The sequence below is a fragment of the Cyprinodon variegatus genome, unplaced genomic scaffold (assembly GCF_000732505.1).
Source record: "Cyprinodon variegatus isolate N-32 unplaced genomic scaffold, C_variegatus-1.0 Scaffold122, whole genome shotgun sequence".
Lineage (NCBI taxonomy): Eukaryota > Metazoa > Chordata > Actinopteri > Cyprinodontiformes > Cyprinodontidae > Cyprinodon > Cyprinodon variegatus.
The window spans coordinates 86,381-103,853 of record NW_015150575.1 but is presented as its reverse complement, the minus strand read 5'-3'; the positions used below and the strand labels follow the sequence as shown (position 1 = coordinate 103,853).

Sequence of the window (17,473 nt, the reverse complement as noted above, 5' to 3'; positions counted from 1 at the left end):
TTTGTGTTGCGGCTTTTGTAATTGTGTTGCAGCATTTGTATTTGTGTTGCGGCTTTTGTAATTGTGTTGCAGCATTTGTATTTGTGTTGCGGCTTTTTTAATTGTGTTGCGGCTTTTGTATTTGTGTTGCGGCTTTTGTAATTGTGTTGCAGCATTTGTATTTGTGTTGCGGCTTTTGTAATTGTGTTGCAGCTTTTGTTTTAGTGTTGACACCTCTGGCCCACAGTGCTCTAGTAATGGGTACATGGAAATTAAACTGAATTGAATTAAATTTTTAATTTAAAAACTTAAACTTTTATCAATCAAAAAGTAATTTTTTGCTTTTTGATTGATAAAAGTAAAGGTTGATAAAAGTAAAGGTTGACCTTTAATGACCTCTAGAAATATTTCTTTATATCTTTAAAACGATAGCGGCACAAACATTTTTGCTGCACAAACCAGCACAAACATAGCACAAACGTTTGACACTAATTTTGTCTGATTTGTAGAAGGTGGGGGGGCCAACTTCATTCAGGTCGCCACCGGGACCTCTCCACCATCGGTAGGAAATGAAGGTGAGGTGCCAACCCTTCGATTTTAGGTCGAAGTTTAAATGTGATTATAAGGGAGTTATTCAGTGGAGCTCCAGTTTTAAAAATACAGGTTTATAATAGGATTTTATTCTGTAGTTCGATTCCTTACTAACTTCCAGGCAAATAATATATTTAAAATACTAGAGCTGAAGGTTTTAATTTGAGTTTTTACTTAAGAAGGCATTTTAATTTCCAACTTACAAAGAATAATTAACCAAATCTTATGGGAGGATACGTTTAGTTTCATACACTATGTGTTGTTGATTATTTATTCTCCAGAAGCACAGTATTTATATTGTAAAAACATTTTATTTTTTAACTCTGTCATTAATTCTGTTCTATACTATTCCATTCTATTAACTGAAAACTGTAGGTTACAGGAATGAAATTCAAACACAGTAAAGTTTACAACAATTGTTTGAGCACTATAGCCCTTTCACATTGTGAATAATAAGTGTTTGTATGTAGACTTAACTAAAGAAAGATGAGTACCAAATTCCACATATATATTGTGTTATTTAATTAATAAAGAAAACCACTAGAGTTTTTACCTCCACTGTGAGAAAGATTTCCTCCAAATGACCGGCAAAGTTCTCCATTTCAGTGACCTTACCCTGCAGCTGATTTCTGATGGAGATGATCTCATCCTAAAAGCAAGTGAAAGTCAGGATTCAATCCTTTCAAAACTACAACGTACTTTATAGAAATGAGAAAATAACAAATAGAGTTGAATCAATGATCAAATAGTTTAATCATTTCTGCATGTCTAATAAAAGTGTATTTTACTGTTACTATCTCTCAAATTTTAACATCTGTTAGAGTTTTTGTCTGTTATCTGCAGAAAAAAAACATTTTAAAGCAGTTTATTGAAAATCATTAAACAGATTTTACTCCTTTAGTGTTAATGCCCCCACCTCATATTCTCCTTTGTCAAACACATCATCATGTCCGTCTTCTGCCCCAGTGGGGGACGGGCAGCTGTCTTCACATGGCTCAAAACGCAACGATTCATTGGTGTTGACTGAGAACCTCTGAAAGGTTCTTTCTCCAGGCTCTGGAACAGCACGGTATGCCTCCATGGTGCTCGATTGTCTGCTGAAGTCCTGCTGCTCGCCTTCTTCAGCAATCACATTCAGTCTGCCCCCAGTCAGGTCCATAAGAACACAGGTCCCAAGTGGATGATGGCAATCTGGAAATGATAGATTATGCATATAAGATTAATTTAGATCATCTTCTAAATAATATTAACATGTAGATCTATAACCAACTTTTAAAAACAGTACAGCATTTTGTAGTTTTTAGTGACTTGCTTGTGTATGAATAAATAAGTTGAATTGGAAAATTATTGAACAATTAACAAAAGAATAACCGGAATGACTCAATACGATAATAACAAATCCTGACCTGTGTTGATGCCTGACAAGCAAACTTTGTGAGAGGTCCAACCCTGAAGCTGTGACTAAAATAGATGGAGCTCACACTGCTCATGTGACACAGCTATTTCAGACATCTACAGGGAATATGTGTTATATGAATATATATTAAAACGAATATAAGACTAACATGGCAGGGAAAGAAACAAAATGTTAACAATGACAATAAAAATCACCAAGACTAATTTTAAAATATTATTTAATATGGAAATCCCCAAACATGTGATTCAAAGGTTAAAGTTGAACTCAAATCAGGATACTGTGGGACGTTCGTGAAACCTCGGGAATTTGCCTTAATATCCCAAAATAAATATTTTATTTGATTTTCATCTAGATATTAAACTGCTTGTTAACTGTGTGTCGAGTTAGCACTATTTCATCTTTAATATTGGTCTTAAATCCGTCCATTTAAGTTTTATTACAGTTTTACCTGTATATGCCCTAGTCTATTTATTACGCCTACTAATTAATGACACATATTTTGTGTATTTTTTTTTCTTCCTTTCATATGTCTCGTACATATTTTAATGACATATGACAGTAATGAGTTTGCTCAAAATAATTTTTCATTGTTTAAGTCCTGATCATATGTGCTTTCATAATTTCCGAGCTTTTATGTGATACGTGAAGCCATCATCCGTCAGACAAATGGCGGACGTTGTAAACAGAGCTAGCAGCGTCACCGGGGCCATAGCGAAAGTCCTGTTTTTAACATGGACAGCGTAGAGTTTGAGCGTCTGGACAGCTTGGAAGGATGGGTGGCCGTTAAAAGTAATATTTTTGAAGAACACGAGCCCTTTAAGTTGGGTTTCATCGTTCAGTGGAACGTTATCGAGTCGAAGTTCGCAGTAACCTGCCACAACCGGACGTTACAGCGACAGAAACGTAAGGCTGAGCTGCCCTCGGCTGGCGAAGACCCCCAGATGAGCTGGGCAGGACTGTTCTCCGTAAACGACCTAAAACACGTCCACCAACAGTTCACATGCGTGGCGGACGTCCTGGGGGGCTGCTTCCCGGATTTGTCCGACTTTGAAGAAAGTAACATTTGGGATTTGCTGCTGTTGAATCGGAAATCCGGTGCAGAGGATGACGAACGCAGAGACTTTGACGCGCCGTGCAGGAAACTGGAGAAATACTTCAGCACAGCCATTGACCTCTGCGGGAGAAAAATCGTCCTGGAAACTTTATTTACCCAGGATGAGCGGGACGTTGATGAGTACTTTGAAAACCTGCAGGAGTTTAAAAAGAAGAGCATGCAGGAGGAGATGTCAAGAGCCAAAACTCACCTGAAGGAGGTGAGGAGGGGGGCTACTGCTGTCATATCTGTGCAGATCAGTCACAGATTATCATTAAATCATCCTTTATTGTCCCACAATTTCCCCATTGTGGGACAATAAAGAGATTTTCTACTTGATTCTACTAGATTTTCTGATCTACCTTTCCATATAGAAGAGAAAAACAGTAGTAACCAATATTTAAGCATCTATTTTCTGAAACAGCTGTTTTCTATCATCAAGACCTGCTTTTCTAATTTTGTTTTTGTTCCTGAATCTCCTATTATTGTTCAGCTTTTAGCAAATAATTCCCTCATCTTTCTGCTTTCCATATGCTAAATGTAGAGCTTTCCTTAACCACTTGAGAAGTTTTTCTTCAGATATTGTTTTGTGAAAATCTTAGCTTTCATAACATAAATATTACACAAGTCTCAATTTCAATAAAAAGAAGAAAATATGATCAACAAATCAAAGAAAACATTAAGAAAGGATGACAAGTGAAAGGAACAGAACTGCAAGTATTAATGGAAGTATTAATCTCATATCCTTAATGGGCAGAAAATGTAAATATCAGCTTAAAATATCAGCTGGCTGATGTATCGGGCTATCTCTTGTTACAATGCAAGTAGTACATGTAAAAAAAAATAAAAAATTCTGAATAGGCATAAAGACCTGAATAAATAGTTTATATTTTTGCTTGTTTCCATCCCCAAACAACATATTTGTTAATCTGTCAAATTATTTCCACACTTTGGCTTTAATACTGTAAAAATGAAATATATGCCTTTACAATGTTTGAGTTGTTTTGCCTTATTAATGGAAAATGTTATTTTAGAATAAGTATTACTTTATACATTTAGTTTACTTTGCTGTGTTTTCTCAGGCAAAACAGTTGCCTGTATAAAGAGCGCCCCACAGTGGCGGTGGAAAGATCTAAGATCAGGATTAGAATGATCTTTCCTGCTTTCAAAGACTGAGTAAAAATGTTAACTAAAAGAAAATGGACACCATAGAGGTTGGTTGTTTAAGCTGATGAATGAGAGGGATCATAAACACGATTGAAACACTAGACTAAATGCAATTTTCTCCACACTAATAGTCTGATATATTATTCTTCGTTAGGTGCTACACTTATTAAAAGCACATGTTTGTGTGTCAGCATGCCTTTTTTTTTTTGCAATCACTATAAAAAGTAATCAGCCTGTTTGGATATTTGATCCTTTAATTGTTTTTGTTCTTGAAATTATGCCTGATATAATTTCAAATTTTGAACCAGAATTTAAAAGAAAGTAGTTCTCAATGTCAAAGTGAAAATTTGGTTTTACAAAACTTAGTAAACTAGTTAGAAATGATAAGAAGAAGTGAATGACTGCCTCTATATTCAGTGAGGTGTGGATTTATTTTCATTAGAGATAAAACAAACATAGTAAAAGATCTACAGTGCTAAATGCTCTAAAGGGAACAAGGTGTAAGTTCTATAATTAGCATTTCAGAGAGCAGATCTCTGTTGAGAGAGATGGACTTGGAAAACAGGCACTCACATCTGATCCTTGAGTGATTTAACATAGACGGCTGTTTAAAGGAGCATGAGGGGGGAAAATGGCTTTCTAGACGGCGACTGTGATTGCAACAACTAAGGGCAGATATATATCTGTTTGTTTACTTTGCCTTTTATCTGTTGTGTAGATATGATTAGTCTTTTGTTTTTGCTTCCATTTTAAAATTCTTGTCCAAAAAACATAACATTAATTCATTTATAAAAGCAAATCAGTAAATGGGCTTTCTGTATTTTATCAATTTTTTATATACAACCAGAATAATTGCGTCCTTTTTACAACAGAATCTTTATCACAGTCCTCTTAAAAAGCTTCAGCAGCATCTCAGTCAGACATTGACAGACTTTTCCATCTGTCTGGATTTATGAAACCTGCGCCTACATAAATATTTGTTCACAGGTTTCACTCAATCAATTGAATTGATTTATTAGCTATATTTAACCACCCTTACATAGCTTTGAAAGGCTATAACTTTAAGCCTCCCGCATCCTGTTTGAAAGGACCTGCACCCACTGTGTGTGTGATATCGATTGAAGCACAACAAACAGCCTCCACCAAAGATTTTCTCTCTGATCTGAGGTATGAGAAGTCATACAGGGTCATTCATAGGCCAGATAGGCTGAGAATCAACCAATGTGAATGTGTCTTTATCTTTGTTTTGTTTGTTTTTTACCAGATGCTGCAGAGTCACAGTTCTACTAATGGGATGGTAGCGCTGCTGAGTATCTATGAGAAGGAAGATGAGGCCTATCAGGATGTGGTGACTGTTGCCACCAGCTTCTTCCAGTACCTGTTGCAGCCTTTCAGAGACATGAGAGAACTAGCCTGCCTTTACAAGATGGAGATTCTGGTAACTGTCTGGTTTTAAGATAGACATGAAGCGAAATCAGTGTAAAGTAGCTAAAAAAATCCATTCTTTAACATCAAATTTCCCTTTATCAGAACTATAAAGTGATGATCTGTGCCTCTGTGTGTCTTTGCAGAAGTCTTTGGAATTTGAGGAATTGGGTCCCAAGAGAATTACTGCACTGGAGAAGGAGGCGGAGGAGTGGAGAATGAAAGCAGAGGATGCAGTTGCCTCCATTCAGAGCATCACTGTCACCTACTTTGCACAGACTTCAAAGGCTCTGGCTGGTACAAGTTTTTGGTTGCATACGTTATTTGTAAGGATCTAGTCATTAGTCTAATTTGGAGGCAGGCTTGGTAATATATTACAACAAGTCCTCCTTTCTTCTAAGAATTTTTTTTGTAATATGAGAGAAGCTTTCATTAAAAGTATATTGGAGGATTTCAGTGAATTTTAGAAAAGACCCGCCCTCTCTTTTTAAAAAATAAAAATGCACATGCACAACCCTATACCCACTCCCGAGAGGGAACGCCTATGAAATGCATGCAAGAGTGTGCACAGGCCCATTTCTCCTCGTTTGCATCTCTCATACAAGCTTACTTTCCAAAAGAAGATTAGAATGTCTTCACAATGTCAGACTCCCCACCAGTAAGTGAGAATGGAGACGAGCACGCAGGATGGCTTTATGTAAACATATCACCAAAATGATTGACAACTAAGAGGACCACTTATTTTAATGATCCACCTGGAAAAAGAACAGCCACCACTATACCTTTAATATAATCAAATAATCTTCCATGCTTAGTCTTTGGTAGAAATCTGAACTTTTTGAAACTGTCCTGCAAAAGGGTTTACACTCAGGTAAGAAACAAACAAACAAAAAAAAGGATATGAGATTTTAGTTTTATAGGTTTGGAGATTCTATTCTAATCGGTTTTTGCTGTTTTGGAAAAGATGACTTCAGAAGCTTTTTTTTTCCAGCTCTCCTACTCTGTGCTGCATACAGATCGGTTTGTGGAACAGTTTGACATTTAGGCTGGAAAAACACCACGTTCTGTTTTCTGTCAGTTCAGTAAAACTCTGGTTTAATGGAATAACATATGAAATAAATAATGTCAGAATTTAATATTCTCTGCCCTCATTGCTGCTAATTTTGGAAGAGTTACAGTATAAGGATACCGGTAGATCTGTTTTCACATTGTGACCTTGAAAACCCCACATATGTTAGCTGAGATTTTGCTATCAGATCTGAGAAAACACACACCTCCAACATAAGTATTTTCGATTTTCTGGGTCAAACTTTATTTATTTTAGTTTTTTTAGTGGTTTGTTTACAAAATTTCTTAATGTTTTTGTGAGATCTAGCCTTTTGACACAGTTCTTGTGTTGATGTCCAGGTATGGTCAAACAGATGGAGGAGGATAAGAAGCGTTTTGGACCTGCTGCCTGGGCGTCTGCAGCTCCCAGACTAGAGAAACTACGTTTCCTTTTAGCTAAAGAGACCTTGCAGCACATGCGAGCAGCAGAGATGTGCCTTAGCCGCAAGAAGGATACCATCAAACAGAGGGTATGTCTTTCAGCAGCTTTCATGGGGCTCCTGTAATCGGTGAAAACATTTCACACTTAATTCTTGGTGCTAGAAATAGATGTGAGCCTTTGGAAATCTGAAGCAATTTAGAGTTTTGTTTTTTTTTGGGGTATTCTACTCTGAATGGATGTGAATCTCTGGCTGCAGAGGTTCTTTGATCTATTTATAAAACCCTCTCTGAAAACTGAAAACCTGCTCGCATGCATGAACAAGTGAGTGTGTCTGTGTGTCTGCATATTAACAATGTGTTGTGTGACTAAATGGTGTGGAACAATTTTCCTGTTAGAATCACTGGATGTAGGGAAAAACTACAGCAGGTTCACTTGTACTTATAACCTATCAAAATGTGCATTAGAGCATTTTTTTTTCCTTTTTTTGGTTGTGAAACAGCATCTTCACCTGAATAATTCATCTGATTAAGCTTGTTAAATAGTCCGGATATTTAATGGATGCAGGAAGTGGCTCAGCATGGTGAAATCAACAGGAGTCTTTCTAATGAGATCAGTGAGCTGCACCTATGCAGGATTTTGTGTTTGTGGCACCATGACTCTGATGAATGCAGCGGTATGCCTGCAAATGTCACACCGTGACACATTTTTACATTTAATGTGTTGTTATGTGTATGTCTGTACTGGATTACCCTATTTGACCAATTGAACCCAGCATGCACATGGGTTTAACCAGGAAGTAATTTATAAAGCCATAAGGGGCAAATCGGTCAGGAAAGGAGCTGGTGGCACTTGATTTCAAAGGTGGGACTAACAGTCAGGGGAAAGGATTAGACCCAATCAGATATCTATGAATGCATGTAAAAAAAACAACAACAACACTTTTCTGAAAGAAGAAAGCTATCACAGCAGCCAGGTGTTGAAATGTTAATGACATTGAGCTCATTTGGGGTATAATATTTTTTTTTTTCTTTTTTCGGCGTTTTTTTGTCATTACACTGTAACAAGTACAGCGCAATGACATGAACACTCCGCATTTAACCTATTCCCTTGCGGATGCAGTGGGCTGCCATTTGCAGCGTCTGGGGGAGCAGTGCGGGGTTAAAGGAATAGATGCGCACTTTCATCTGGCTTGGTCTACCGCAGTTTCCGTAGGCTCGTGAACTCGCAGGCGCGCGCTTTTAGGAAATCCTATACACTACTGTTTATGCTCTAAAAACATTCTAAATGACTTCGTTTCGGGTAAATTCTGGATGCTACCCACTCAGGACACTTGGAATACATTGGACGAGCAGTATGGAGGAATATTGACACGTTTTTTGTGGACTTTTATGGACCTTTCTGTCTCGGTCACCATAGACCTCCATTATTTGAATGTCAGCAGACAGCAAGAAGCCTCCCAGATCTCCAGATGCATTTGAGATATCAAAAAAGTACTCCAGAGTGTTGTTCAGCATGGGGGTGAGTAGAAAATGAAGGCTAATCATGTTTTGGGTGTACTATTCCTTTAAAGGTTTTTGCTCAGAGACCCAGATTCCAAGCTCTATCCTCTAACCACTAGGCTGCTGTTCTGTCAGACCAACATACCTATAGTCAATATGCATGTGTAAGACATCAGATATGCGTTTATCCCTTTAACTTTCTACAAAAAATAAACTTTGAACTACCTCAATGGGCGTATATCCCTTTAGTCATGTCCGGAAAAAACAATTCAACATCAGATCACCATACGCTTCAAAAAATACCAATAAGTAAGTAATTAAATACTTTTTTTGTACATGACTAAAGGAATACACGCCTGTTGAGGTAGTTTAAAGTGTGTTTTTCATACAAAACTAAATGGATAAATGGGTTTTGGCTATGGGTATGCTCATCTGACAGTACACCGCCACTCCCCACTGGCAAGGTAAGATTATTAGTATAGCACAATTCAATGCAAAAACTCTTGAAAGTGCCATACATGAATTAAACACTAAAATAGACGCAAAATAAGAGCAAGTAAAGATAAAAAGTTGATAAAAGCTTCCAATAAAGCAAACAAAACATTTGACTCAACCTCATTTGGGGCATAATACAGGGCATCATAAAACCTCTTTCTGTTTACAGGAAAGTGCTGTTGCATTTTGGGTAATTTTGTTTTAGACCGGGGACCTGGCTAACCAGGCTATAAAACTATAAAGCCAATTGTGACCCAGGTTTTAGAGGTGATTTAACAAGCTTGTCTTGTTTCTTTTTTTTTTTTCTGCAGCTGGAGAATTTATCAGGAAGAGTCCAGAACCAGAGAGCTGACCAGAGATCTGCAGATCTCGAGGACAATCATAAACACGACACCGTGGACCAGCTGGAGCTGCAGTTCTATGAAACCCAACTAGAACTGTATGATGCCAAGTTTGAGATCCTGAAAAATGAGGAGCAGCTGCTAGTGGCTCAGATAGACACTCTGCGTCGGCAGATTAAAGGTATGTAAGATTTTTATAGAATGGACACGCAGCAATCTGAATAAGAGAGAAGTACATTTGCAGAAAAAATCTCTAAGTGAACTAGCGCAGGCTCTAAAAATATTTTCTGGTTTTATGTTTTCCTCTTTTTTTGTATTTTGTTCACACTTACATTTTTTAGATATTTAAAAAAGTGTTTGCTGTCCTCGGTAAGCCATAAGCTGCAATGCACATCCTATTAAGATCTGATGTAAATCTAAGGCATCAGTGGTAGCACGATGGGTTGGGACTTAGTTTGAATTTCAGGAACTGAATGATTCGCTTTAAATACTGAAACCAGGAATTCCCTTTAGTAGATCCTAAAGGGAAATTATTCAGCTACTAATGTATGACTGAAGTCCACTGATTAGGTGCAACAACAATGATCCAAAGTCCACAAGAGATATTAAGATATATAAAGATATTAAGATGCTGTAGCATGACCTTAACCAAACTTCTCACATTGGAAACCCCACTAATGTAGCTAAATGAAACAATTATTCTAAGAACAGTGGTGAAAACATTCCTCTCTCCATGTAAAACACACTTTGCCAGTTTTTGTGAACACTTGATGTCCAGTTAGTTCCACTAGTGGTAGCAAAACCTTTAACTGAGTTCAGGGTAGGATTACTTTCAAGCAGGTCAGGGTCAGGTCACTAGCACTGTGTCCCTTTACCACTTATAACGATATTCCTTTATATTTATACAGCCTTTTAACATTTATAGTAACTGTTTAGTGTGAACCTTGTGAGTTTACAGACTTAATTCCTTGTCATGCTGTTTTAATCCTTAAATACTATGAAAGAACATTTAGAAGTGGTTCAGATTTAAATGGCTAATCTTTGTCTTTGCTGTATCCAAAACTATTTTGGAAACAAAGAAGTAGCTTAAATTGTTCATGTTTTCTAGATCTTAGATTAAAAAAAATTAACTATAAACTAAATTTTGTTTCTTTGCAGAAAAAAAATGCATCACAGATCAAACACTGTAATTTAAAAAAGTGATATTCAATAAATAATCTAGCTTAGACAAGTTAAAATGATTTACATTTGGAAATGAAGTCTAAATTGGTTCCTATAAGAAACCAACTTCTGCATACTTTATTTCCAGTATTTTTTTAACATGCAGATAAGAAAACAGAAGTGCTTATTTTTGCACTAAAATCTCCAGACTTGCATATTAAAGCTGCAGAAAAATCTGGCTACTTTCTTCTTTTTTTTTCTTTTTTTTTTAGAAACCTGAATTTAAATCATGTTATACATATGTAGATTTCACATAAACATTGAAAAGGCTCTTTGATTATGGGGTCACTCTGGGGAATTGGTTGACTATGTTTATATAAATATTGCTCTAATTGCTCCTTTAGGGACATGGGGTTGTTTGCGTCTAAGATGTGTGTGCAGTATTAACACGCTGTGTTTGTCCACCTGTATTTTTACCCTCTCTATGGATTCCAGATTTTCTAAACTGAAACACCTGTGCGACCTTGAACATTCATATGAAAGATGTGTCAGAAAAAAAACGGAATCTTGCTAAATAAATTGTCTGATTTTATGGAGGATTTAATAGAAAGGACTTCCTTACAAGGGACAGAGCGAGAGATATTTTTAATATCATTATAAAGACTGGTCATTCTGTAGCATATAGTGGTGTTGTATGAAGGTGTGTTTGTTTCAGAGCTGAAGGAGGAGGTGGTTTACTACGATGTCTGTGAAGATCCAGAGGAGCTGCATAGCATGGTCCACACAGCATTTCAACAGGCTGAAACTCCACTAATTCGTCAGCTTAGAAGACGCCTGCAGAGCCTGGAGACCAAGAGGGGAAACATCTGTGCTCGGAGGGCTTATCTACGCAACAAAAAGGTGTGGAACTCAGTTTTTTTTTTTTTTTTTTGCTACCTGTGTGTTAATTTAACAGAAAAATAATTTCATTTAGCGTTTCTTAAGAGTAAAAATACAAACCTTTAATCTGGATGATAGAGCAGTTGGTTTGGATTATGGATTTCAGCTTTTAGTCATTATATGCATCATGATTTCTTCAAGTTATTTAAAGTAGAAATTATTTCCATGACAGCTGGTTGCAAACAAAAGCCCTCAAAGTGTACCAAGGTAGACCTTCCCATTGCATGATGGCTGAGCCCCCATGCTTCATAGTGTAGAGTTATGTGACGAACCTTCTGTGGCCTTCATACCCCAAAGCAATATTCATACTGTTAGCAGTTCAGGCTAAGTCTATGTCTATCATGGTTTTTACGCATATTTTCCAGTATTGTGACATTGCAAGGGCATCATACTAATGATTGGCTCCACACGGCTGTCCTCTAATGTTTACAGTGCTTATAGGCCTTTTTCAACCATCTGAGGCTCAGTCTTTTCCACTTCAGCTATGCTTTGATTCATTTAGTTTGCAGTGTAAGTGTTTTTCATTTTTTTTTTTCCTCTTGAAAAGCATTTAAAGTTTTCAGATTTTATCATATGTACTCTTCAATTAAAACAGAAATCTAAAAAAATAAAAATGTAATTGCTTGGTTTTCAAGCGTTTTATTTCATGACGCATCGGAAAAACAAATCCGCAACCCATCTTCAATGCTCTTTCTGAGGTTGTTGGTTAAGGTCTCTCCCCATGTGGCTCCATCCATCCTCATCACAGTGGAATCCTCCTGTTCCTTTGCAGAAAAAACTTCCCCAAAGAATTATTTCTTCCTCCTCCATGCTTCCCCGCTGAAATGTTCTTTTCCCTCTGCTGTTCTTATCTCTAATTGCCTTTTTGATCAAAGTACGCCATTCATGTGAGCAATGTTTGGGACGTCTCTTTTTATTATGCTTACCAGGCAGGAATGCCTAATTCCCAACATTTACAAGAGTTGCTGATTCCATCCCTAAATAATTACAAACTGGTCTTTTCTTACTGCAACAACTGGATAACTGTTATTTAGCGAAATAGTTTCAACCAAATGCTTTTTAATTTTAGGTTGCTATTATTTTGAACATAAAACATAAAGTGGCTTTAGATATCGTGTGTGTGTGTCTTCAGGATCAGTGCATGGAGGCCCAGGAGCAGAAGCAGCTAGCAGCCAAGCAGAGCTCCATCCTTTTCAGCCAGCATCATCAGGTTCACCTGGTATGTCACCACAGCAACCAGACAGCCCACACAAACCCTCAAAACGCCGTCAAGGTAGCGGACTTAGTTTTTTTTACTTCAATAGTTCTCAGTGTCTCCCTCTGTCGTCTGCAGAAACGGGAGAAGAAGAAAGAGGAGGAGCAGAGGAGGAAGCAGTGGGTGGACGAAGAGCGGGAGAAGACCCTGAGCAGATTACGAGCCTTTAGAGAGGTCAGGCTCCGCCTTCTTTCTCCTGGAGATCCTCCTTTATTAAAAAGATAAAAAACTGTATGTAGGTTCCTCATGCCTTCTGTTGAAACCTATTGTAAATCCATATTTACCAAAAAAAAGCATTTATTTTGAATTTGGTCAGTTAGGATAACAGAAATAATTTTCAATAATAATGGAGAACTGTAGAGATTGTTCATTACTTCAGTTTTATTATGTTTTTTAAATGACCACTTTTCCTCTGGATTAATTTAACCCCAGGCAACAGAGAGGCATAGAAAGAGATGATTTGTCATTTGTTTGCAGTGCATTTTCATTATTTTTAACTGTAGTATTGTAATATTCCTTCTAGAAGCGTCAGGGTCAGTACATCCTGAAGACTCCTCAGTCCAGGAGGTCTCCTTCTGAAGTGTCCTGTCCCTCCCAGCCATTGTCTATCATCAGCCTCTCACCTTCTGCCTCTCCTGAAGAACCTTCCTCCATCCGTCCGGCACCAAGGAGCAACAAAACCTCCAAAAAACAGAAGTCTAAAGATATCCCTGTTCAGATATTCTCTACACCACGTCCGCCAACATTAACCTGTCCCACTGCACCTCCTCCTCCACCACCACCTCCACCGCCACCTCTTCCACCACCGCCGCCTCCTCCTGCTATAGCACCTCTTCCTGTCCAAGCTGCACCTTCCCCTAAGGATATGCCGATGGCTCTCAGTGAAAAAGAGGAGCCTCCATTTCCAGCCAAGAACACGCTCAAACAGAATATAGGTGAGACTGAAGCACACCACATAATTCAGACTTTGAAGGGGAGCGTGCATTGAAAATATAAGCACAGAAAGCTTTGAGAAAAAGCCGGTGGGTATGGAGCAGGTGATGTAACATCTCCCCACTGCTGGCACAGTTGTTTGTTTTAAGGAAAGCGTGTGTGTGGTGTGTGTGTTTGCACATTCTGTCCTGCCCTATATTCTCCATGTTTCCCATGAGGAGAGACGAGGCTTCTTACCTCAGTTGCTGTCCTGTTCTTGCACACCTTCAGCTAGTCAAGCACAGATTTCTTATTTTACTTATTTTCTAAAACTATTTGATTCATCAAAGGACTCCATTTGGAAGTCTCACCTTTAAAAATATTTTTAAAATCTCTGTGCCTTTTTTTTTTTTTTATTAACAGCTGAAGAAAATGGTATTCAAAGTTGCCCAAGAATGCATTCCAGTACTAGATTTTACTTTGTTTTTGTATCTTTTATCTATTCATGCATTTCTTTTTTTGCAGGAACTATGGATGAAGTGTTGGCTTCCCTCCAACGCGGGCAGATTAAACTCAGAAAGGTCCCGGATGCCAGGACCAATTCTGGGCAGGACGCGAGGAGCAATCTGTTGTCCGCCATCCGACAGGGAGTCACATTGAAGAAGGTTAGAAACTTCAGTAACTCAATAATTAATCAAAGTCAGTCAAATCTGACAGCGTTAAACATTGCTATACAGCTTAGCTGTTATCTTTCCTAGAAAGCATTGTTGGAATAATCAAAGGGGAAAGCTATGCAGAATGGTGTGTATTTCCTTAAAAACATTTTACACTTCCTTAACACTCAGGTTAGGAACAGCTTTTGGTTTACTCTCAGATCGTTTACCAGATTAAATCTCACAACTGGGACTGTTCTGTTGCAGAACTATATGAAATGACTATTTCAGCTAAATCACTGAACAATTTAGTCGAATCTCGCTTTTACTAACAAGTGTGGTTGATATATGCACTTGAAATCTTATGATAATTGGTGGTATTATTGTGATCAGAGATGACTGCTTTGGTTTATGATCCATGCTTTACTCAAACATGATGGAGCAAAGTGTTTATTTCCAAAAGTTAAAGTGCTTTGCTAAGTGTCTGTAAAACAGATGTGTTTTAAGGAATTGCAACTTGTATTTTAATTATCAGACTAAACCTAAAAGGCATTTCTCGTTTTTGATTGTTCTGCTAAAGATAATCATTTTCATAGTGAAAACTATTACTTGTCACTATGGTGGCTATAGTTCAGTTAAGTTTCAATATCTAATATTAGAGAGGACTAAACCGTAAATTTCTAGTTTATCATAAATATATTCATAGAATAAGTGTCTAGGTTGGCCCTCAATAATAGCAACAGTTGCTACTTTACCCTTCAAAAATAAGAGCAATGCTCTTAATTGTAACATTTGTAGTTAAAACAGTAAGAAATGTAGGTTTTACATCATAGTAATTTTGGCTGCACACTCATCAGGGCAATCAGTCAAAAGCCTTGCTAACGCAAACTATAGGACTCTACAGAAATATTGCTGCTGTAAAACAGCTGATAACCAATATATATGGTTTAAATCATTCTCTATAAGAAGGATTATGAATATTATGAGCCCAACTCAAAAAGTGAAACATTTACTTTAGTTTCCAGTTTTTTATGAACTGAATCAGCATCTTGAACTGTTAAATAGTAGATTTGATTTGCACTGATAATTGTTGTGTAGGATTGGGCCACATTGTCACTGTTTGTGTTGAAGGTGGTCGCCACACGGGAAGAAGTCCAGAGCGGCACAGACAATGACCTGGAGCGCAGCATTAAAGCCGCCATGATGAGGATGAAGAAGGTGGCAGCCGACTCAGACGATGAGGACGAAGGTGACAACGACTCGCAGAACACAGAGTGGGACAGCTGAGACCAGAGCCTGTTGATCCCCCCCCCCGCTCTGTTTCCTTCACAGTTAAAGCTAGAGCTTGAGTTTTCATCCCCCCCCCCCAACCCCTAAAAAATGCTGCTTCTTCTGACGAGGACAGGATTACGCCTTCTTCCGACTTAAACGCTTTAGTTTGTCTGAGCTGTCAAACTCTAATCCCGTCGGTCGTCATAAAGTAGCACTTAAATGTAAGAGATCCAAAACAGCTCTGATCCGACTAAGTAGCAAGTGACAGAATCAGGATTTAATCTCCTCTGAAAACCTTTTCTGTTTTGGAGACGTCTCAAAGTGAAAGGCTAAATGGGACGGTCTGTATTATAAAGCAGAGTCAGAACCAAATCAGTTAATGATTGAATCCTAGCTGCCTGAAGGCCTTCTGTTAGGCTGCTGCTCAATGGGGGAAGCCTGTTCTGCACCAAGAAACTGATTCCTCTCTTATTTCAGAATCTTATCCTATTGAATGTAATAAAGACTTCATTTTCTTAACTTAACCCAGTGGCTGTTTGCTTTGAAAAGCAATGATGTTTACAGTGTATACTGGTAAAGCCTTCAGCGTTGTTTGTACTAGAAGCTCCTGTCTTGTCAGAAATGTAACTGGTTAGAACTTGTCTAGAAATAAATCAATTTCTTTCCTCATGTTGCCAAAAGAAAGGAAGCGATCGACTAAGAGTGCAAGATAACTTTATAATGAATTCTGTTAAATGAAGAAACGTCCTATCCTCTCAGCCTTGGTCTGAATTGATTTCTGGTAAACAGCATTAAAGAGTGCAGCGTGAATAAAAAGCCTGTTAAATGAGCTGGTAATAACTGCACTGAAAAACATATATGCACTACTGTTTTAATAAAAATGTAATGAACATAAATCCTTGCAGATTTAGCTTTAATTCAAAGCTTGCTGGACTGAGGTATCTGCTGTTGTGTTTGCTCCTTGTGACCCCTGATCTGCACAGACTCGCTGTACCTGGATCAACATCCCCTCTGCTTAAACGTGCTCCACAGAGGTGTCAAAGCAAGAGCAGGTAAACCCTGATGACTGCGCTCCAGCAGACTTTTCGCCCACCTTAATGAGTCATAGAGAGCTCTCCATCCAGACAGCTGTGGCTGTTTTCAGCTGTGTAAAAGTCAAAGAACAGCTGTTGGTGGAGATCCTTTCATCCTCTTTAGTCTGGGGTGGGAGGGATCTGTGGGTTTTTTTTCTGTGGGGAACAACCAGGTCACGCATCTCAAGGGACCCAGACAGCAGGTACTGCTGACAAAACCAAGCCAATTGTGCATCAATGTGAAATTCCTCAGCCTGTTACTATGGTAACAGCAAGTCTTGGTTGTAATGGCCCGCAGTGCTAGGTTTTTCTGTCTCTCACACATTTACCGAGCGGCATAGTGTCTTAATGATGTTTCACCGAGTCGCCCACTCACCACCAGTCACACAATGAGCCTCGCAGAGACGAACGGCAGACAAGAGAGAAATGCTGCTTTAACTCTGGACTGGCATTAGGTTTTGGTGTAAAAATGTTTGTTCCAACTTCAATTTAAGTCAGATTTGATGAGCTATCTAAAGAAAAACACCATTCTGAGATTCCAACATCTCATTTTTCAAAAAAGGGAATTGACGTTCAGTCTGCATCAAGGCAAATCATGGAAACGAGCTGTTTCTCATGAGGCCTGGCGTATTGATCCAGTTCATTAGGTTCTGCTGCACTAAATTCACTTTATTTGTGCCACACTTAATATATGCGGTTATAAGAACTTGAG

At 38.2% G+C, this 17,473-nt stretch overlaps 2 protein-coding genes across 2 annotated transcripts in view; one reads left to right on the top strand and one right to left on the bottom strand.

The window, feature by feature from the left end:
- Window positions 1-2,016, bottom strand: part of fsd2 (fibronectin type III and SPRY domain containing 2) — a 10,071-nt gene extending 8,055 nt beyond the window's left edge. Inside the window, exons 1-3 of the mRNA XM_015375636.1 lie at window positions 1,977-2,016; window positions 1,487-1,761; window positions 1,124-1,219 (exon numbers count right to left, since the gene is read on the bottom strand). Coding sequence (XP_015231122.1) covers window positions 1,124-1,219; window positions 1,487-1,729 — 339 coding nt within the window. The 5' untranslated portion in view covers window positions 1,730-1,761; window positions 1,977-2,016. The remainder of the gene's footprint in view (window positions 1-1,123; window positions 1,220-1,486; window positions 1,762-1,976) is intronic.
- Window positions 2,017-2,718: 702 nt separating this feature from the next.
- Window positions 2,719-16,594, top strand: whamm (WAS protein homolog associated with actin, golgi membranes and microtubules). Its single transcript, XM_015375650.1, has 11 exons — window positions 2,719-3,300; window positions 5,512-5,685; window positions 5,819-5,969; window positions 7,080-7,249; window positions 9,467-9,677; window positions 11,373-11,557; window positions 12,729-12,815; window positions 12,930-13,025; window positions 13,375-13,786; window positions 14,289-14,428; window positions 15,548-16,594. Exons 1-11 carry the CDS (start codon window positions 2,719-2,721, stop codon window positions 15,701-15,703), a joined length of 2,364 nt encoding a protein of 787 aa, XP_015231136.1. The 3' UTR covers window positions 15,704-16,594.
- The last annotated feature ends 879 nt before the right edge of the window (window positions 16,595-17,473 follow it).